At 37.1% G+C, this 21,672-nt stretch overlaps 1 protein-coding gene across 12 annotated transcripts in view; it reads right to left on the bottom strand.

The window, feature by feature from the left end:
* Positions 1-236: 236 nt before the first annotated feature.
* Positions 237-21,672, bottom strand: part of LOC105227681 (uncharacterized) — a 125,719-nt gene continuing 104,283 nt past the window's right edge. For 8 of the 12 annotated variants that reach the window (XM_049450896.1, XM_049450905.1, XM_049450897.1 and 5 more), the window contains 20 exons: positions 20,420-20,555; positions 18,506-18,577; positions 18,237-18,381; positions 14,944-14,999; positions 14,619-14,867; positions 13,064-14,551; positions 10,127-11,302; positions 9,777-10,043; positions 9,590-9,711; positions 8,885-8,990; positions 8,681-8,826; positions 8,497-8,616; positions 7,463-7,578; positions 7,118-7,237; positions 5,383-5,450; positions 4,945-5,308; positions 4,464-4,881; positions 4,278-4,352; positions 3,222-3,335; positions 237-2,543 (listed from right to left, as the gene is read on the bottom strand). In XM_049450896.1, the coding sequence (XP_049306853.1) occupies positions 2,435-2,543; positions 3,222-3,335; positions 4,278-4,352; positions 4,464-4,881; positions 4,945-5,308; positions 5,383-5,450; positions 7,118-7,237; positions 7,463-7,578; positions 8,497-8,616; positions 8,681-8,826; positions 8,885-8,990; positions 9,590-9,711; positions 9,777-10,043; positions 10,127-11,302; positions 13,064-14,551; positions 14,619-14,867; positions 14,944-14,999; positions 18,237-18,381; positions 18,506-18,577; positions 20,420-20,555 (5,467 nt within the window). In that variant the 3' untranslated portion in view covers positions 237-2,434. Of the gene's footprint in view, positions 2,544-3,221; positions 3,336-3,456; positions 3,485-4,277; positions 4,353-4,463; positions 4,882-4,944; positions 5,309-5,382; positions 5,451-7,117; positions 7,238-7,462; positions 7,579-8,496; positions 8,617-8,680; positions 8,827-8,884; positions 8,991-9,589; positions 9,712-9,776; positions 10,044-10,126; positions 11,303-13,063; positions 14,552-14,618; positions 14,868-14,943; positions 15,000-18,236; positions 18,382-18,505; positions 18,578-20,419; positions 20,556-21,672 lie in introns of all 12 variants that reach the window. The other 4 variants (XM_049450901.1, XM_049450908.1, XM_049450900.1 and 1 more) reach the window with 3 other exon arrangements.

Below are 21,672 nucleotides of genomic sequence, written 5' to 3'. Positions count from 1 at the left end.
GTTACAGTTTATTTATTGATTTTCTTGTTGTTTGTTGCTTTGTTATTTAATATAACTAATTTTTATTTATTTAATTGATTATGCTTTAAGGTTAGGTAATGGGAATATAATAGTTTATAAATAGGGGAGCAGAATATATATTTATATATATATATATATATATTTATATGTATGTATATATAATCACATTTAAAAATAAATGTTTTACCATAGTTTAAAAACAATTTTAATTTACATTTGTTTAAGAATACTTTTGCTTTTATTCAATTCAACGTATTACAACTCAATTCCGTACGCTGCTTACGCTGATAACGGCGAACCTAACGTTCGTGTGCACTCGCTACGCGCACCGTTCCACTAGCTCAGTACAAGTTCTTTGCGTTGCAAGTTTTGGTAAGCACTTTCTCAATTTTTGTTAATTATTTATCTTTTTTTTTTGTTTTTGTTTCATATTTCAAACGCTGTCGACAAAGCAACGTTATGTGGAGTTTAAGTTAAGTTTAAGTTAAGTCAAAAATGTGTATATTTATAAGTTAAGTTTTAGTTTAATTTTGGTTTTTCATTTTGATTTTAGAAATCATTGCAAATTCTTAATCAACCGTTAAAATATTTATAAATTTTCATAGTATGTAAGTTTATGTTAAGTTGAATAATTTTTTTTCTAAAAATTTAAAAGCATAAATATTTGTTTATATTCAATAACTAGTAAGTTTTAGTAGAGAATAGTTGTTTTTTAAAAACGCACTTGTTTCTTTTGCTAATTTTAATATATTTGAAATTTTCATTATTTTTGTTTTTATTATGTATGTATGTATATCTCTTTTGGCTAAGTAACGTAATGAACGTATTTCGAAAATGCCTTTTAATTCGCATTGTAACTAACCTATAGTTGCATAATTCTTTTGTTCTTGTTTTTGTTTTTAGTTTTTGGCTATAATTTTTAATTCATAATTAAAAATATATACTATCAAGTTTTATGTATATATATGTATGTATATACGTACAATATAAATAGAGCTCTCGTTTACTACATGCAAGTGTTTAAAAAGTTTACAAGGTGTTTTTTTTTTTATTAAATTTGCTATTTCTCAACATTATCCATTACTTTCGTTTTTTATTTATATTAATTTCAGCTAAAATAGTTTCAGTTAAGTTTGTTTGTTCTTGTTTTTATAGTTTATAGAAGGCTTCTTTAATAAGTTCTCTTAGTGTTGCGAATTAATTTCAAGTTTCTAATTCTTCAAATTCTTCGAATTCTTCAAGACGACACTGCACATTGACAAGCGTGCATTTCGCCATTCGTTTCTACTTAAAAAATAAACACAACACAAAAACAAAGTTAAAACACGAAAATGTTGTTTTTGTTGTTTTTTTTTTTGTTTTTTGTAAAAAATAAGTAACATTACCATTTAGTAATCATTAATATATGCTTAATAATTTCACTACATACTTTGTTGGTATATATGTATATATAATTGTTTAAAAATTCTTCGTAAGACTTAAACGACGCACTGCTTAGTTATAAGAAAAGAGAAAAAACTCCAACAATTCGTAAAAAGTGTTTTGATGTTATACATTGTTGTTGTTGCTACATAAGTAGTTAATCGATTTAATAGTTAGTTAATAGTTAATAGTAGTAATAGTTAATTCCTCACTTACATATAAATATATTTAGAAGGCAAAAAAGTTTTATTTTCTGGTGCATAAATATTATTAAATATGAAACATGCTCCTCCTCCTCCTCTTCCCCCACCCCAACTTCAGCAGTTTAATTAAGTTTAAATATAAATTGTTTTGAATTTCACCTATTCGGGAACTGCATTTCGAGGAGAGGAAGAGAAGTAGAGTTGCTACAAGTTTTCTACAGAACCGTGCAATAGCAAAAGTAAAAAAATTAAATTCATTGTACATTGTACAGTACTTTATCTCTTTAGGAGTAATCAAAAATATGTGTACATATTCCATGTTATGTAATCGTAAATAAGACCTACTACAATTCTATTTCAAAAAGATGCGAATAGAAAGTTTCACTCAGTTTGATAAAGCTATTCAAAGATTTACAATTAGTCATAGGTTATAGTTGGTTTGCTTTCCGTCATTTCGGTGTTGGAATATATATGCATATGTATGTGCAACACATACATATGCGTAAGTACCTATGTATATGTATATATACATATATATATGTATGTGTTATATATAAACAATACCTAAAAATTGTGTATTTACATGCATTTAGATTTATCTTGTATATATTATATAATAAGTATGCATGTGTTGTTGCAATTTCGCTTCATTTGCTACATTTTGACAAAATGGTAAACAATCGTACGCCGCTTTCTACAAGATTTGCGGCACAAAAGCTTTCGTGTATGCAGAGAGAGCTTTCATTGACTTTTTCGGTTTCATTCCGCAATTGCTTCATTTCCACAGCTCATTGTTGGTTTTGACCCAAATGGTAGGTAAATATGTTACTAGTATTGTTGTTGTTTGCACCACTCGCGCCGGCAAGCTCATTTGTCATGCTTGCTGTTGGCATTTCACTGAAAGTAGCAGAAATCTTACTGTTATTACATAAATAATTGGAGGTGAGAAAGTCAAATCGCGGACAGATCCATGTATGTACTGAATGCGAATTTCGTATAAAGAATTTAATAATTAAATTTGCTTGAATTTTTTTCTATGTTAAATGTCGGTCTTAAGACACAAGCCTTGTTCAAAGGTTTTATGTTTAATAACTACATAAAAATTCTCCCGAAAGCTACGTAGAGGTCCAAAGCAGTTTATAGCTCTTAAAGTTGAGGTTACTGACTACGATTTTCGGTATTATATTTTAGTAATTTCGACTCGTTATTGGATCGTAAATCTTCCCAAAATGAACTGGCAAGCCTTACTAAAGAGTGAATGTCAAAAGAACGGGAAAAATATGGCGTCGTTTGCTGTCCCTATCGGTCCACTTTTGTAGCGTTCCTATTGAAAACCCCATTATAGGATGATATTTTTGGTTTGAGTTGGCCGAAATTCTTAAATTTGTTATATGATATTTTCAAACGCCGATTTCGATAAGTTTTTAAACATTTTCATGTATATTATAAAGTTTATTTAATGCTTTGGCTATATATTTAGAAGTACTAGGAACTTTCGGAGATTATAAAACTTTTGCCAAAGAAAGAATGTGAGGTTAGGTTGGTGCAATTGCAAGTTATTAGCATGCTACTTACTTTCTTTCGACTTGGCAGACAATTTCCGGCTGTTCTTGATACTGCAAGCTTTGAAGGTATTCCGCCCTGCGTTGGTGCACCAGCTTCTCTTTTTCTGCTCGTTCTCTCTGCAGTCTAAGATAGAAAATTTTTAAAATAAATTTGTTAGTTTATAGTTAAAATTTTGGAACTTTTTTCTAGTTAATATATAATTGAAATATATTTGCTGCAATATCTTTCAGTTCCAAAACCTTACCAAGCTTGCTGAATTTCCATCCCAAATGCTTGCGTAGAATATTTTTTAAAAATATATTATTAACTTTTATGTTTTGTCGAGGAAAAGTTATATGAATTGATACAATTTAGAGTTTTTCTTAACATGAGGGAGTTGAAAACTCTCATAAAATAAGAAACAACGAGAGAAAACAATGAAGTGACGCTTCGAAAGTACAAAAAGAAATTATTTTTAACGTGTGAGGTTACTGACTACTGTTGGATATTATGTATAACGACTGAATTTTAGCACTAGCGTGTCTAAAACAAAAAAATTAAGAAATAACTCTTTCTATATACATAGTTACATTTCGAAATATTGTACACATTCTGAACATAGATTCCTAAGGAGATATTTTCTTTTTAGTCATCATATTCTGAATTTTTGAAATTTCTTGCAAATTTTTCATAATGCTGGAGAATAACAAAAAGTATGAAAACAAGATCTTAAAATATATGTAAGCGTCTAATCGAAGAACTAAAGACAATAAATCACAAAGACTCGTATAATTAAGCATAGAGACTGATGTTGCAAAAATTTCACATGAGATGTGTTCGGGCAAAGTGAACTGATAATATTTATGAATAAATATTTGAAATTTTAATGAAAATACTCGCCGTAAGCAAAGTTTCTAGCGCTCACGGCCTCGGCATAAGGTTGCAAAGGCTTTTTAATTACTCGTACAATTACCATGGCAACATAAAATATTAAACTAAACACAAAACATCTTTAGAACCAAATATAAAAATATTATTCTTAGCATACACATGTACTTATAGAAGTATTCGGAGAGTGACACTTACTTAATTCGTGATTGTCTCATGAACTGTTGAATTTTTCTGGCAGCTTGATTTTGGGTTGATTGTGAATAAGTACGTCTACAAGTTAAAAAAAAAATACGATTTATAAAATTTAAATAAAGTATGTAAATATTAAGTAAACAGTTATATGCAAAGCATTTCCATAAACAAATTTCCAATATAACTCACTTCAATGGACCGGATGGGCTCGTCTCCTTTGGTGTGCTCGGCTGGGAACTGAAATCGAGTTGTTTCTGTTGCTGCTGATCGTTTCGGAAATGATCGTAGAAGCTCGAAAGACATTGCGATGTCGGACTGCTCTGACTATCGATAACTGACAACTCAATGCCAATTGACATGGATGACGATTGTGATTTCTTGAAGCGCTTATTGCGGCAATACGAACGATAACCATGTTGTATGACAAGAGCAGCGTTCGTCATCTGCCGGTAATAGGCGTACTGCTTATAGCGACGATAGTAGTTTTGTATAACAATGGCGGCAGTGCGTTCCTTGTTTTGCTCCTCCAACTTCTGTCGGCCCTTATATGAGCGATAAGCTTTCTGTATGCATTTGGCAGCCTCGTACAATTCGCGTTGCTCGGTGTCTAATTGAATGAAAAAGTTTAATTGAGACTTATATTTTGCATTTGTTATCAGCAATAACACACCTGTTAACGTTAGCTTCGAGAAATCGGCCTCAAAGGGATACTGGCTGCTGCTAGAAGCATGTAAGAATTCAGTCAACTGTTTAGTTGAGGGTGGTGGACTTGGTGAGCTAACAGAGGGATCGGCACCCAATATGGAGTAACTAGCTGGCGATTGCAATGGACCTGAACTGGCCGGGCTTAGGCTGGAACATGGTGTGCTAACATCATGATAACGGTAGCTGTGATCATTGAAGTCGAAGCTCTCATAGTGTGCATTAGGCAGCGAATCGAGTGGATCCATAAAACCATTATTCAGACTCGGCGAATCAGAGTTGAGCGGTTCCGTTAATGGGCTGCCCAGCACCATCATCTCATCGGCCTCATTCTGTGCGGAGTACATTGAAAACATAAGTATGTATGATTAAATTTGAAAAATCTGCTGTCTGCTGGTGGCACTACCTTAATACGCTCCGGCATGGCAGCGATAATGTGCTCGGCTAGGGTAAGCACTTTGGCATCAGAATCCCCTGTAAAACGGAACAAGTGGCACAAGTTAGCGTATTTTATCACCATATGGGTTAGTGGACACCAAAGACGTTTAATGTGAACAAATACTACAGCTGGCAGTAAATGATTGCGCGCAAATACACCTGTATACGATCTTCGGAAGCACTTCGCTCGAAGTGCCATCGACTTAATATCCCGATCTTATACACGGCGCTTGCACTTGTAAGTTTAGTAATACACCGACACAAGCAATTAAAACACTTAGGAGAGCTTATTCTTACACATACGTACAGTATCCGATAAAATTATAAAAACCCCCGGCATTTTTTTCATTCTTTGAGATTTTCCTCCAAAACTTAATAACGGTTGATATTTACCGTCAACTTTGTTTCGCTTGCAAAATGAAGATTTTTGATGGTTAAAGTCCGAAACAATCAGATAAAAGAAGAAAGACCCGATTGCTTCAGCCCGATTAATACAGCAGATCAATGTTTCTGTGCGAACAATTTGGCATAGACTGCGAGAAGATGGTTATTCTAACCAGTACAAGGTCAAAGAGCCTTTCATCAAATATTATCAAATGCCACCAAGTTTTTGGGAAAAGGTTGGTGTGATGAGAACAAATTTAAATTTGCTGAAAAAAGCGGAATGGTTTGCCGAAAGAGTCTGAAGAGGCACTACTTTATGCACCAAACATGGAAGTCGTGTTGCGAAAGAATATTTCGATCAGAAATCGATAGAGCTGCTATCGGCTAAGTTCTATCGACTATTTATGACAAGAGATATATTTCTCTCTTTCTCAGATGGTCACGTATTTTGTAACTAATAGTTCAAATGTAAATTTTTTATTGTTATAAGAAAAATAGTAAAACAAACGGAGCAATAAATTTCTCTTCTGAAGAGATATATGTACTTATTTTGGGTACACATAGTTTTGTCGGATACTGTAAATATTGAAATGATTTTTACCCATATGCCAACTAATCCATTAACTACAGCAACACATACATTTCAATTTGACAGATTACTCATGCAAAGTACTTAGAAATGAAATCAACCCTGCGAGTTGTGTTTCTAAAATAATCAAATGAATGAATGACAACAACAAAAATAAATAATAATAATAATAATGATAACCAAAATAAGGCAATAGAAAACCTGTGCGTGTTTACTATTTACATAACTAAATGCTTCTGCCCGCACAATGATTTAGTATTCCGAATAAAAACAGAAAAAGAAAATGCACTAACAACTTAGCCACTTATGTATACGAGAATTCAAGAATTGTTCGTCCTTGTTTTGATATATTTTATGTACAAACACCAATTCTTTACGCTAAACCAAATTACTTGCGGTTAATACATAAATATTTACACCAGTTTACTTGTTAATAACGTTTGTAGCTCTTCCGGCTCGTTTACTCAGATTGGCCAACAATACATACAACAACAATAAATAACGTTAACAGCATTCAGTACACATCTTCAGTGCCAAGTACACTTTAACAATAACGGTTTTAAGTTTTAACGCTATTTAAGCACTGTTATATTTTTGTAAGTGTGTGTGTGTGTATGTGTACTGGAGAGATGTACTTGGTACTGTGTCGTACAGAGAGTGAATTATACATATGCATGTAGTGGTGGTAGTAGTAGTACAAAGAGAGCATAGAGCGCACACACAAACTGACCTACAATGGCATCGTTCTCATTACTTATAGTCACATCGTTTACATCATCATTATTGATCGTTGATGTATCATCGTGATCTTTGTCGGGTAAGGGACTTGAATCGCCAGTTGATACCTCGCCTGATATACATACACATACAGGGTACATACATATAATATTGGAAAAAAATATATTGTTTTCAAATAAAATTTCATTTATACAATTGTAAGAGAGAGAGAATTTTCAAAATAAAATAAAAAAAAAAATTAAATATTGAAAAACGCAAAAAGAATTTTACAGAACAAACCGTTAAATCATGTATATAACAATAAAGATTTATAAAGAAATAATACCGTTACACTTACACAATGCAAAGTCCATTTTGCGCGATGGCGAGAGTAAGGAGTTCGTTGTATTTGTTGCGGCCAGTGTGTCAAGCGTTGACTCTACGGCCAATTTGAAATTGTCATGCGTTTCGAAACTGTAAAGGAGAATAAGCAAGTGCAAATACTATTATAAATGTTTTATGCATATGCACACACGTTTTGTATATATTGAGGTTGGTCGAGATGTTGATAAATAGTATTATCTAACTCTGCGATTGTTTGCAGACCTTTATCGGATTCTTAGTCCAAAAACTAATATTTAGAAAGTAGTTTAAGCATTGTTTTAGACCTCATCCAATTCCCAAGACAGCCGGTTCTACGTTACCTGAATGGACACGGATTTTATTCGGTCAAGGACTGTTATTTTGGCGATCTAACCTTATTTACTTTCTCATACAATTTATAATGAGTGAACTAAGCTGAGAAACTATCGGACGAAATGTCTAATATACATATACGTTTATATACCATGAGAAAGAAAATATTTCACCAAATATACCTAAAGACTACTGACCCGTTCTGTGCTGACTGTCGTGGGTCTACGGAACCGGAACGGGATCGGAATTTTTATCCGGTCAAGGAGTGTCAACGCGGCAGAACATTGCCGCTACAACAACAAAGACTAAGTGTTCCGATTTTAAACGAAATAAAGTATCTTCCTTAATATTAAAAAAATACAATCTTTCTGACATAAGAATGTAAGTTTATATAAAATTTCATAATGATTGTTTTTTTTGTAGGAGATAAAAATAAAAACGCCAAACTTTGGAGATCTTTTTTATTGCCTACAACTTTGCACTATAAATTGTTCCAATAATGTTGCCGACAAACCGATATAAATCATTTTCAACCCTTTAAAATTCAACCACGCCACTCCTCTCTTTTAGTTTTTGTGAGCAACTTTAAAAAAGCGCCAATCCAGATATTTTTTAAACTTCTCCAATGACTTTCAAAATTATTCGAATAGATTCTATAAATTTACGTTCATCAAACGATCACACATAACTGCTTACCTTTGCAAACGTGTTATGTCCTTAAACGATTTACCGGGCTTCGTACGAATATCCATATTTATTCCACTATCGACCGAGGATCGCTTGGAAAACCGACTGGCGTTCGGCGGACTTTGATTACTAACAATGAGATAAAATGAGATTCAATTTCGTTCGAAATTATATTTACTAGGCAAATACTCACCTTGCCACCGCTACGGGACGCAAGAAGACTCCATCATGACTACGTTGCATATCTAAAGCATCTAATGTATTGAAAACGTGTTCGTTGTCTTTGACGTCATAAATTTGTTCGTTGGTGTTCTGTGATTTTGAATGTACATCAGTCAGCTGTTCAGTAAAAGCACCGTTATGAGCACATAACGAACAGATCCGCCATTCTACTTACCGAATATTTATTAAGACTCAGGGATATGTTGCCAAATGTATTCTTCTTACTTTGCTTTAGGCGGTCCTCTTCCAGACGATAAATCTCCGACAAGAGTGTCTTATGGCTGAAAGGCAAGACGTATATTCTTTAAGCAAGAGAAATATATATACAAGTGGGATTATCTATTAGAAGTTGATTGCGGTCTCTTAAACTAAAACTTTCTAGAGAATTAGTGCACCATTTTAAATGAAAAAAGTCAAAAACAGAGAATTTCATTGAAACAAAGTTGGGGGATAGTAAATCCTTCCGAATAAACATTAATAACTGTAATTGCAGCAAAATAAGATACAGAAACATTAATTTTCAAAACAATTTCTGAAACTATTCATGTTAGCACAACCACACCCATTGAATAGATCCAGACGAGGGTTTACTTTGTCACTACCTTGGTTCAAGTTTCTGTTTGTAACACTATATTTTAGATAGTTAGCTTTAAGTACTTCGCATCTAGACATTATATGGGACATGAGTAACTTGCTTCCGTCGATTTTTATACGGTATTAAAATTAGCGAAAAATATTGGTTCGTGTTATAAACATTAACCTAATCATTTTCTTACTATAAATTTTATATTTTCTTCACCAAAGTAAAAAAGCAATATAACTATTGAAATATAGAGTTATGAGAGAAAAAATAATACAGTTTCAAAATTGCGGTACAAACCCTTTGAAGTTGGCGATGTCTAGGGGTGTTTGTTGAGCATTATCCTTGATTTTCAAGGCGTTATGATTCCATTTAAACAGTATAATGGTCATTTCAACGTGATTGCGTGCACAAGCCCAAGCCTGAAGAAGAGTAAGTTTGTTAAAAGTGACAGATATCATAAATATATAATACAACTTTCACTTACCATCGGTGTATAACCGTAGACATCACGACTCATTGCATCAATCTCAGTCTCTAGTATGATATTTGGATTCTCTGCGCGCCAATTGAGCAAGGCGCAAGCCAGCTTCGAATAGCCGAGCGCTGCTGTTAAGTGCAGCAGCGTCATACCTTTGAAGCCGCCACTCCAGTTGCTGCCGTTCTGCAACCAAGTGCGTTTCATGAGCTCTTGGCAATAGCCCACTAGTTGGTCCTCGAAGTTCTTGTGGAGTAAAAGTGTCTGCTGCTCAAACTATAACAAGAAAACAAAAAATGAAGTAGTACACTAATAATACATATTTAAAATAAGAATTATCGTATTGTGGAGCTACTCACCAGCGTCGCCGATGCTTCCGATTTCACCTGCATCTTTTCGTCTATCAATGCCAACCTATTGAGGAGCGTAAACTTGTACAGACAATCATTGGTGTACGCATCGTAGGGCGCTTCTTGGTACAGCGTGGTCTTGTACTCGAATAATACCGTGTCAGAGATTATGTAATTGTTACAAGACACCTGCAATGTAGCAAAACCGGCCTCGTGCGGTGGGCAATAGCAACGCAAGACGCCCTCTTGTATCAGCTGCGTCGGCACCGGCTGTGCGTCGAAGAGCAGCGTGTACGAGGCGTTCGCAGTCCATGGCCCGGCCACGAGCACCTTGACGCCACCTTCCGTGTATGCCCATTCCGGACTGAAGTCGCAAATGTTTAGCAGTTTTTTGTCACTCACCATGCCAGCAGAGCAGTGCGCTTGGCTGTTGTTTAGCTGCTCTAATGAACCGTGTATGCCGACATGCTGTTGATGTAGTTGTTGCTGCTGTTGCTGCACGGTATTCGATAGGGCTTCCTTATCATCCAAGTCCAATTCGGGAAATTCGACCAGCATGTCGAACGCATCCAAATGGGCAAACACATCATCGGCGTCTTCATCGTCTCCTTCACAGCTAACGCCATGCACGAGAATCTCATCGTCACTTTGACCGGCGCAATTTCCGCCTAAAAAGTCGATGGAGCTCATCATATGCGGCTCGGCAGCTCCTGTGGTTGTTGTCAATTTGGAATTTGTCGCGCCGAAAGGCAAATTCGCGATGAGCGTACGTTGGATATCTTCCTGTGAGAGATCGAGTGTCTCGTTAAGGAAGCTCAGTGAATCGTTCAAATCGTGCGTGGAATGTGAAGCTGATTGTCGTTGGTGGTGTGTTTGTTGCTGACCAACACCATTTCCCCCATTGCTGCCCAGCTCCAGTGATTCAAAGTCAATTGTATGGGATTGTTGTTGTTCGTTTTCACATGTTTCATGGGAATTCGGATTGGTTTGTTCGTGTTGCAGTTGCTGTTGTTGCTGTTGTACATTGTTTACCTTGGCATCATCGTTGGAAGCACCAATATTTACACAACCATCGGTATTGCTGTTGCTGTTGTACTCTATTACTTGATTGTTGTCGTTACAATTGTTGTGGTTGTTGTTTTTGGAAGTATTTGAATTGGGTTTCATATCACTACCCGATGACGTCTGCACCGAAAAAAATTTAGTGTTTACTTAGCTGGTTGTTATAACTTACATAACATAATAAAATAAAAATACGAAAAGAACGTCAACTTCTTGGGTAGAAAAGGATGTGTGCAAAATTTCAAGTCGATTTCTCGAAAACTGAGTGACTGGATCGCGTCTGTTCAGGGTATAACAAGTGAAGTCCATTTTCATCGCCAAAAAACATTCTAATAACGCCAACCACTTATAACGGGTGAATAATTTTTTTCAACAGCCGTTTTTAGACAGATCACGAATGAGTCGTGTCAAGCTGCCAAGTTATTTCTGTTCAGTATTGCATGGTATTTCATCATGGAAGGACTTACTCCTGAACAACGTTTATAAATCGTTCAACTCGGACTACGTATGGAACGACTTGGCACATTCTACGTAGAAATCTTAAATTGAAAATACAGCTTGAGCAAGAACTGAAGTTGCTCGGCCTTCCCAAGCGACATCGCATCGCTCTATGGGCCCTGGAAAAGTTAAAAGGAGATCAAACGTTTTTGAGCCAAGTTTTGTTCAGCAATGGGGCCCATTTGAGGTTCAATGGGTATGTAATAAGCAAAAATGCCTCATTTGCGACGAACATGAAGAGATTCAAAAGCTTCCATTTCATCCAGAAAACACAGCGGTTTGTACACCGTTCTTCAAAAATTATGCCGGGGAGAACGAAACCGTCAATGGCGACCATTATCGGGCCATGATAACGGACTCTTTGTTGCTTAAAATTGAAACTCGTGATCTCGGCGACATTTGATTTCAGCAATATGGCGCCTCTTCCCACACATCGCATCAATCAATGGATTTATTGGGGGAACACTTCGGAAAGCAGACAATTTTACGTTTTAGGTCGGTCGATTGGTCTCCTAGATTGTGTGATATTACATCGTTAAACTTATCCTGTAGGGATCTGTGCAGCCTAAAGTTTATGCGGACAATCCCGCATGATTCAGGCTTTGGAGCAAAACAACATGCGTGTCATTCGCCAGTTACCAGTCGAAATGCTCGAACGGGTCATTGAAAATTTGGCTCAACGGATGCACTATCTGAGACATAGCCGCGACAAACATTTGAAAGCTAATCTTCAAAATATAAATGCCAAAGATTGTACTTTCGAATGACTTTACTTATTCTATAGCCTTATTTGAACCCTCAAGGGTTGCGGTTTATATCTTTCCGAACAAGCTCTCGAGAAATGAGGTTGAAGAAATCTATGCATCAAGAAGCCCCAATCGAAAAACCAAAGACAAATTGTTAGCCACTTTTACTGCAGTTGGTCTGACGTTTACTTACTACTAAGCCAAACGATTTTATGTATTTACTGAAGCGGCCCAAAAATATGTAGATTAATCTTTTTTAAAAACGTACCACGTTCCATCGAAAGACGGATCTACATTACAAACATTAACTCATGTTTATATAACTTTATAAGATTTATAGCAATATTTTAAAACAAAGCGTACATGAAACTAACTTCCAGATAGTGTGTGCTTTTTTATTAAAGTCGATTCAAATACGATTTGGGCAGCTCTCATTTCTATGGATGAATTCAAAACAATTTGTTAAATGTCTGATTGAAAACCTCTAACTGTACTCCGACTTCTCGGATACATACGATAAGTAAAACGTATTTCGAAAACAAAGACAAATACTCCAAAGGGTTTATCTTCTGTGTAGGACTCAACGATCCAACTAAGTGTAGGAACTTAAGCAAAATCACAAGCAAATAGATTAGCTTACCTCCGTTGCATCGTCATCCTCTGCAGGCGAATCGAATTTGTCCAGCTCACTGGCATTTTCGCCAATTAAATTTTCATCAACTCTTGTGGTCTCGGCAGCCAATGTGTCGCCAATGGTCGCATGTTTATGATGACCCATATTATCATTCATAATCGACTGAGACGAGGGTGAGGTTGTTGCCAACGCACCACCTCCCACCATATTCGTCGAAGAAGTTGCGTGTTGTTGTTGTTGGTGTTGCTGTAAGGGATCACTATTGCTGCTTAAACCTAGCGTGGTTGGACTCACTGGTGTCGACGGCTGATGCTCCGGCGACATACACATCGGCTCCACTGTCGACAAGGAGGACGATGACGGCGATGATGACGATGAAAATGTCGTCGAGGAAATATTCAGAGTCGTTGTATTTGCTGATTGTTGTTCTTGCTGTGATTGTTGTGACTGCTGCTGCTGCTGCTGTTGCTGTTGTTGGTGTGTGTGCATTTGAGATTGCGAATGTGCATGTGGGTGGTGCATTTGCTGATGTTGTTGTTGTTGCTGTTGTGGTGATTGCGAGGATGAATTGGAGACGGAAAACATATTTATGTCATTCGTTGTTTGCTTCTGTTGCTGTTGCTGCAACCGATTGTAAAAATCTTGCTGTTGTTGTTGTTGTGTGGAAGAAGTAGACGAAGTGTGTGTATCAGTTTGTTTCTGCTGCTGCTGTTGTTGTTGCTGCTGATGCTTATTGAAGCTGTAATTGCTATTGTTATTTATTACATTTTGCTGTTGTTGTTGCTGTTGCTGCTGGTGAGGTGTCAACACTAATTGACTACAATTGCCACCACCACCAACACTCCCAAAGCTGCCACTGCGGTTAAGGGTGCCATGGGCATTTGACGGCGCGTGGTTGGGGTTTCCAATTAGTTCATCCTCATGCAGGCCCATCACGCGCCCCTCCTGCTGCTCGATGATGGCCGCAGCGGCTGCAGCCCCCGAGGTAGCTGTTATTGTTGTTTTTGCAATTCGTAAGCGATGATTTACATGTGAATTATTATTATTACTGCCATTGTTGACATTATTACTGCTGCTGCCGCTGCTGTTGTTGTGGCTGTGGCTGTGGTTGGTGCCGTTATTACCTACAAATCGTTGCAAATTTAATTGATTGTTATGATTGCTGTTGGAAATTGTTGATGAGTTTTGATTGAAATTTGATTGCTGATGCTGTTGTGTTTGTTGTTGTTGATGATGCAATTGCTGTTGTTGTTGTTGCTGTAAGAGCATATTGTTTCGCGCAGTCAGCTGTCGATAGTGTTGCTGCTGTTGTTGTTGTTGTTGATGATGATAGGAAGCCTGTTGTTGTTCGTTGTGTTGTGGTGGAATGATTTGGAATTTAATCGCCGACTCCTGCGGCAAAGTCTGTTGTTGCATATGATGGGTGCCCGAATACTGATGATGTAGTTGTTCGCTGCCATCGCGTAGCCGCCGCTCCGACCAACGCGAGTAAAGCTATCATGAAATTAGAATAAATCAAACATAAACAATAAAATTATAATTTTCAAACCCGATGACCCACCTTTTGACCAACTACGACATTCGGCGTACCGCTCGCCCCCGGACTATAGCCATCGCCAATGCTAAGACGCTTCTCGCTAACCGATTTCAATAGCGTAGGCCGCCGCATTACCGGATGCGAGCAAGTTTTGCCGTCGGCGCACGACGCATCCCCACAACCACAGTCCAGCTGCTTGACCAAGGCCGCCTGCCGTGAAAGACGTTGCTTCTCCATCAACTGGCACACCAAGGATTCGACGGTCTCGGCAGTCTTTGTAACAAATTTATTTTGTTTTTTCTTAGCAAAATTAAACAAAATTCGCATTTTTATGAAAGGTAGCACTCACCGATATTTCTATATCGTTGCCGGAATCAGAGTCATCGTCCGAAGTAACCGTGGATACTAAATAGAAAATATAAATAGAAATATATCTAACATATGTGGAAAAGTTTCTTAGGGTCCTTAAAATATATTTATTATCCTGTTGTCTAGGATTGGGCTTGTAAGTGGCTAATCAGCCGGGCGAATGGAAGACGATTCAGAACATTTTCGCAACTTACAGCTTATATAAAGGCAGGCAACGGCGAACTTAAATTATATGTCCTGAATCTTATGGTATGCAGACCAATCGATCTTACAATTATTATAATGTTTAATTTATTTCGATTTTGGTTTTTTTTTTGTTTCGAATCTATCTAAATTAATTATTACTAGAGATTTTTCTATTCAGAGCTAAGACGAATTTAAGAAATCATAGATCATCTAAATCGGTAACCCGACTTTTTTATTATATATGTATATGCATATATTAGAGTGTTTTTTTTTACAAACTATTAATTTTTTTCAGTCCCGTCACAAAATTTCCTTGGAAATACCCTAAAAAAATTCCCTGAAAATTTTAGCCCTATATATTAACATTAAAAACTGGACCAAGGGGTTTATGGAATTCTTATAGATGGTATGTATGAAAAAAACTATGAAAATTACATAAAGCCTTGTTAAAAAGCTAAATATCTCGAGAAGTATTAATGATAGTGATTTTGACGTCGGACCTTTTTTATAGCAAATAAAGTTTCCTACAAATTTGTCATGTATGTTTTTTCTATAACTCCTGTCATTTACGAGATAATATATATGCAAAAAAATGCGAAATTCTGTGAAAAATCGGGTTTAGACCCTGGTACAACGCCGCCGGTGTGAGATACGACTTTGTTGCACTGGACATTTTTGTAGAGTGAAGAATTCTGAGAAATATGCGTCTAAAGTCAAAGTGATGCCATAAAATACCTCTGATCTGTAGGAATTTAAAGATAAAAACCCACGATTGTAGTGTATTTTCTATGGAAAATTTTTATAGGCCTTGGTCCAGTTCTTAATGTTAATATTAAGGCTAAAATTTTCAGGGAATTTTTTTAAGGATATTTCCAAGGAAATTTCGTGACGGGTCTGAAAAAAAATGAATAGTTCAACTAAAAAAAAACACCCTAATATATTGGGTTGTCAAAAAAGTCTTGCGGTATTTTTATTGAATTTTTTTTTTATTGAAATTGAAATGAATTTTTGATGACTCCTGCCCAGCTCTTGACCGATGCTACGGCTGCTACTATGCCGGTCTATTTCGACCAATTCAGCGATTTTATCGCAATTTTCGACGACAGGCCTTCCAGAGAATGGCGCATCTTCGACCACCTCTACACCAGAACGAAAACGTTGAAACCATCGTTGTGCGGTGGAAATGGAAACTGTATCGGGTCCATAAACTGCACAAATTTTATTGGCGGCTTGAGATGCATTTTTGCCTTTATCGTAGTAGTACTGTAAAATATGCCGTATTTTCTCTTTATTTTGCTCCATGTTTGCGACGCTATAACTCACGAACGACTTAAAAGAAACCAAAAAGGTATAGCATGACCCGATGCGACGAATAAAACTAGAACTACGCGCTTTCAGCGCCAACTAGCGAAAATACCGCTAGAATTTTTTGACTACCCAATATACATATATATACATTATTTATATAGAGGTATGGAAATTCTCGAATTAACGATAGTTAAAGCGACATTCATTTATATTTATCAGTATCCTACACTAGCATTAAAAACAGCGCTTTGAACGATTTTGGGTCCTTATGACGAGATGTAGAACTATAGTGTAATCACATTAAATCAATTAAGCGGAAAATAGTAAACAAGAGCTAAGTTTGGATGCAACTAAACATTTATACTATCGCAACTTGCAAAGATCAAAGCAGGAGAAATTCACGTGTTTAAAATATGTTTAAAAAATGTAAAAATTTAGTAATGAAATGGTTAAAAAATTAACCTGAACCCTTTTGCGAAATAATGGATGGCTTTTGGTATCACATTAACTTACTTCGAAGAGCATATACTCCCTTAGTTTTACAATTATACTTTACTTCCCATCAGCGAAAATTATACTAATATTTCGGAGCAGTGAGACGGAATGGTTGTTAGCATTTATTTATATATAAGGAATGAAGTCAGCCAGTGACTGGGGCCATGTGTAGAATTTCACGCATGGGAGGAAAGTTCTCTAAGCGCCATTCACTTGGGAATGGCCAAAAACGGTTATTTTACGTATGGCTCAAGTAACTCGACTTCCGGTATTAGACCAAGTAGCCTCTGGGTTGCCAAAAAAACATCCGTTTGAAGGCGAGCAAAAGTCAGAAGGCGAATCATACCATGCTGGGCTTGGAACTCGCCACGTAAAAAACACACTCAATGAAAAGGACACAACAGAACAGAAGGTTTCAAGACCGGAGCATACTCTTGTAGAACCCCAGAGGTGATCTAGTGACTGATGGCCAGAGCATATTTAAATTATGGAGGGAACACTTTTCCGCTGAATTTCAGTGTAAGCATCACACCTAGAGATGGCGAACCCGACTCCCCAATCGATGACAATGGAGCAGACGTTCCATCGAATAACATTTAACCGTCTGAAGAACAAAGCGGCGTAGACGATAAGGAGCATGCATCAGCTTCTTTGTAGAATATGGTCGGACGAAAGCATGGCCGACGACTGAAATCTAAGTGAAGACCCCACAATCTGCGCCAACTACCGGGGAATAAGCCATATAAGCTTCTATCGACCATACTGTGTTGAATATTAAAACCGTCAACAAACTGATTGGACCTCATCGGTGTGGTTTTAGGCCTAGAAAAACAACAACTGACCAGATATTTACCATCTTGGAAAAGAACGTCAAAAAAGGATCAACACTGCTTTTGACAGCACGAAAAGGAGCTGCCTTTTAATTTGGTATCCCCGCAAAACTGATACGACTGTGTAAACTAATGTGAAGCAATATCAAAAGCTCCGTCATCGGGAAGGACCTCTCCCAGCCGTAATAATTCGAGAGAAACAAAGTTTCTTAAAATTACAAGAAAGGGATTTTCCGTTTTCTCGAAGGAACAAAGTATCGGTATAAACATAGTAGACCGCCAACTATGCACCAGTTGTCTTACCAAATGCTCAAAAAGCGATATTAACAAATCAAACAATATTTTATTGACTTAAGAATTATTATACAGTATATGAAAGTATTATTCGACGATTTGCATTAATTTCGAGTTGGAATTGCTTTTTAGTATAAGAATTAATAATTAGATTACTTACACATAGGTTTAAGTTGACTGACAAGCTCATCCTTCGTCCACTCTTTCTTATCGCCCCACAGTGTTATACTCGGAGCAATGACAGCCATTTTATTATCATCTGGATATGGAACGTTCAGGTAGTGCACCAAAACTATATCTGGATTCTGATAAAATAACATAACACAATAATAAAGCGGGTTTAATCAACATCACAAAATATTAAGGAGCAACTTTTTGGTTATTGAAATACAGCAAAGAATAGTAATTGAGGAATAGAGATGTTCTTACTTGTAACAACCAGTAGCACCTGCGATGAAAAGTCGGAAGAATAGCGGAATGAACGTAGCAGCCATAAATACACTGTAAAAGAGTAAAACAATATTTTTATTATTCTCCTACTACTGCTTACATACAAGTTCAGAAATATCATATTTTTATCTCATAAATGCGAAGAATCAATAAGCCAGCTTGTCTAAGAAAAACACCAACATAAAAATGCACTAAAATCTCGCGGCAAAATTGGTGAAAACAAATTCATTTAATTAGAATATGAAAAAATAACAGAAGAAGCGGGAGAGCAGGGGAGTGTGAGTGAAATTGAATTACTTTTGACTTAAGGAAAAGTCACGCTGTGAGCAAGCAAAAGCTGTTATAATAAAAATGGGTATAGTAGGCAAATTTCGGTAAAATAAAAAACACTAATAAAAATGAGTAAGAGCTTCGCCGCCTAATGTCAAAGTTCAACCCCTCTTTCGTATGTGAAATATTTTTCATTTTGTCCCACACCTCGTGCGAGCACTTGTATTCGTACTTGCCGCGTTCACTGGCTTGTCCAGAAGATAAATAGGAGTTTTTGCTCTGGATGCCGCCCGCTGATGACTGACGGCTGATGCCGCCAACCGAGACGGCGTAAAATACGCGAAGCTCCCACCGCACCTCTCGCCAACCATTAAGAGCAGCAAAACAATTGCTTATCGCTTCCCAATGCTGGCGAAGTGCCGGCGCTTACTTGTGAGACACTGGGCTTGGGGCAGAGCCAATGTCTTGGCGCTTCCGTCTTCAAACAAATCATAAATCTTGATACTGCTTCGCGTACACGAGTGTTAGAATACGAGCTGGGTGAAGAGGGAGGGAGAAAATCGCTTGGCAATGCAATGTGCAATGGCATGTAGCACCAGAAGGGAAAAAAAACTCCGGCAGAAAAAAAGCAGAAATCACAAACAAAGGCATTTAAAATTGAAACAACAAAACTCACGCCAATCGGCAGAGCAATAAAGCAAAGACAACAACTAGAAGAAATTGGCGTGAAATTATAAGAAATTTCTTTTATTCTTCCGTAGCTCAAGATCCACCAACAACACGGACGCGACTCCACTCCAGCCAGTGCCAGGGTCGTGAGCGTGAGTTCGCTGATGGGTCGACAAGTTTATACACTTCAGACTTGTAAATACACTTAACCCTTAACTTATTGCATTAGCAGCTTATCCCATCCTAGAAGGCCCCTGCCAAAAGGATTTCACGAAATTGGCGAAAAAAAGTGGCAAAAGTAAATATAAATATCCACGAGCAGTTTGTGTAAAAAGGGCGTCAGTAATGCAAAAAATGCCAAACAGTCACTCCATGCATGTTTCCGGCGGGAAATCATAACTCATGGATACACCGGCTAACCGGCTAACCAACCCTTGGGGCGAGGACACAACGTATGCTGCACATGTGCCGTCGCCACCAGCACGGACGACCATTGAAAAAAAGCTAAAGAAACTGAAAAAGAAGCAAATGATAAAAGAGCAGTTAGTTTTTCTTAAATACTCTTCTTGTGTAGCTGCCTTTGTTTTCATTATCTTGTAAATTAATTTCAGGGCAGCGTCTGACTAACGACGACGCCATTCTTAAGTGGCCAACAAATGGCCAACACCGTCAGCAAACCGGCGCGGCGAGTGTGTGGAAAAAATTCGAACAAAAAAATTGCCGAGGTTATCAAAAAAGCTGTCAAGCAAGAAGGAAACCAAACAAGCAAGCGCAGGGAATTGGCTCTAATTGCCTAATTGCACAGCAAGTGTTGTCCGGCTCGCCGACGAACAAAAAGCACCAGTACCAAGCACAACAACAAAGCTTACGCGGAAATTAACGTCAACAACGTGTGAACCTTTTACGGCCACTTAAAGCATGGTGTACTTCTATAAACAACAAGAGCTCCGTTACCTCTGTTCCTTGCACTTTCAGCTTCATGTGATCCTCGCGCGTGGTCTTGCCGTCCTTGCGTTTCTTCCAGCAGTAGCCATCACGGCGGTAGCGAACCTTCTTGCGGGAGTACATCAGCAGCGAACCGCTCTTCGGTCTGTAAATAGATAAAGGGGGTTAATGAAGTGAAAACTTTTGAAACATATATACATTTTTGCATACGAGTAATACCTAGTCCTACGTTTTGCCCAGAATTTACTCAAGAGACGGGGTCGAAAGATTTTTAACTCTACAATTAGGGGTTTCACATAGTCTCCTAAAGTTATAAGTTATAACGATTCGAAAACAAAGCGTTTACAGTTGTCTTTGCGTAAACTTATTTTAGTATACAATCCAACAACAAATTTTTGAAACTAGTATAATTTACGACTTTATGATTTTACGATGCTTTATGACACATTTGAGTACCCCTAATATATTTAAGAGTGAGTTACAGAACCCAAAAGTGTAGACAATGGAAGCTCATAGACTTTTTGTGGATTGAAGTAGAAAAGAAAAACCGAAAGCAAGCTTCCCAAGGAGGTTTAATACCTCGGAGATTATGATTTAAGAATATTTAAGGAAATTTTGTATGAATATGATACAAATGTGTAGTATCTCATCAAGATCCTTGAGAACTTACGGGTTTGGCATTATGGTTTGAAGTGGGGAATAACTGGTTTATCGTCAGTAGTTTGCTACAGAGTAAAGGAACGAGATACTTCACTCGGGATGTCTAATGACACATGTAGGCCTTTAGAATTCATAATGTGAAACCAACGGACTAAAATCCTCACAACAAATGTCTTCTCTGAACCATCCTGTGCCTTGCTGAAGTTCATCAATGCAAACAGTTTTATATGTTCCGAGACATCGATTATTTCCTTTTTTTAGAAATTCTTACAAACGCTTAGAAGTTGTTCTATAGCCTATTTTTCTTATATCTCTTGATCTGCTAGAGTTCATATGTCATTCTTTTGAGTTTTAATAGTCGGTTTGTGCGACCCATTTTCTATTTATGCAACGCTTGCCTGCTTGTTGAACAAGTTGAGATTGACCGAGACTCAGTTACATCTATAACATGTTTGTGGATTATATATTTACAAGTAGCCGAACACATATTATCCCCATCTTTATCAGAGTCTACATAATTGAAGGGTGGTGCGCGTTCTGGCTAATTCATCTACTTCACAGTTGCCGGGAATATAGGTATGTCCTGGAACACCTTGCAGTTT

Source organism: Bactrocera dorsalis, chromosome 3, assembly GCF_023373825.1.
Source record: "Bactrocera dorsalis isolate Fly_Bdor chromosome 3, ASM2337382v1, whole genome shotgun sequence".
NCBI lineage: Eukaryota > Metazoa > Arthropoda > Insecta > Diptera > Tephritidae > Bactrocera > Bactrocera dorsalis.
This window is presented reverse-complemented; position numbering and strand designations above follow the sequence as displayed.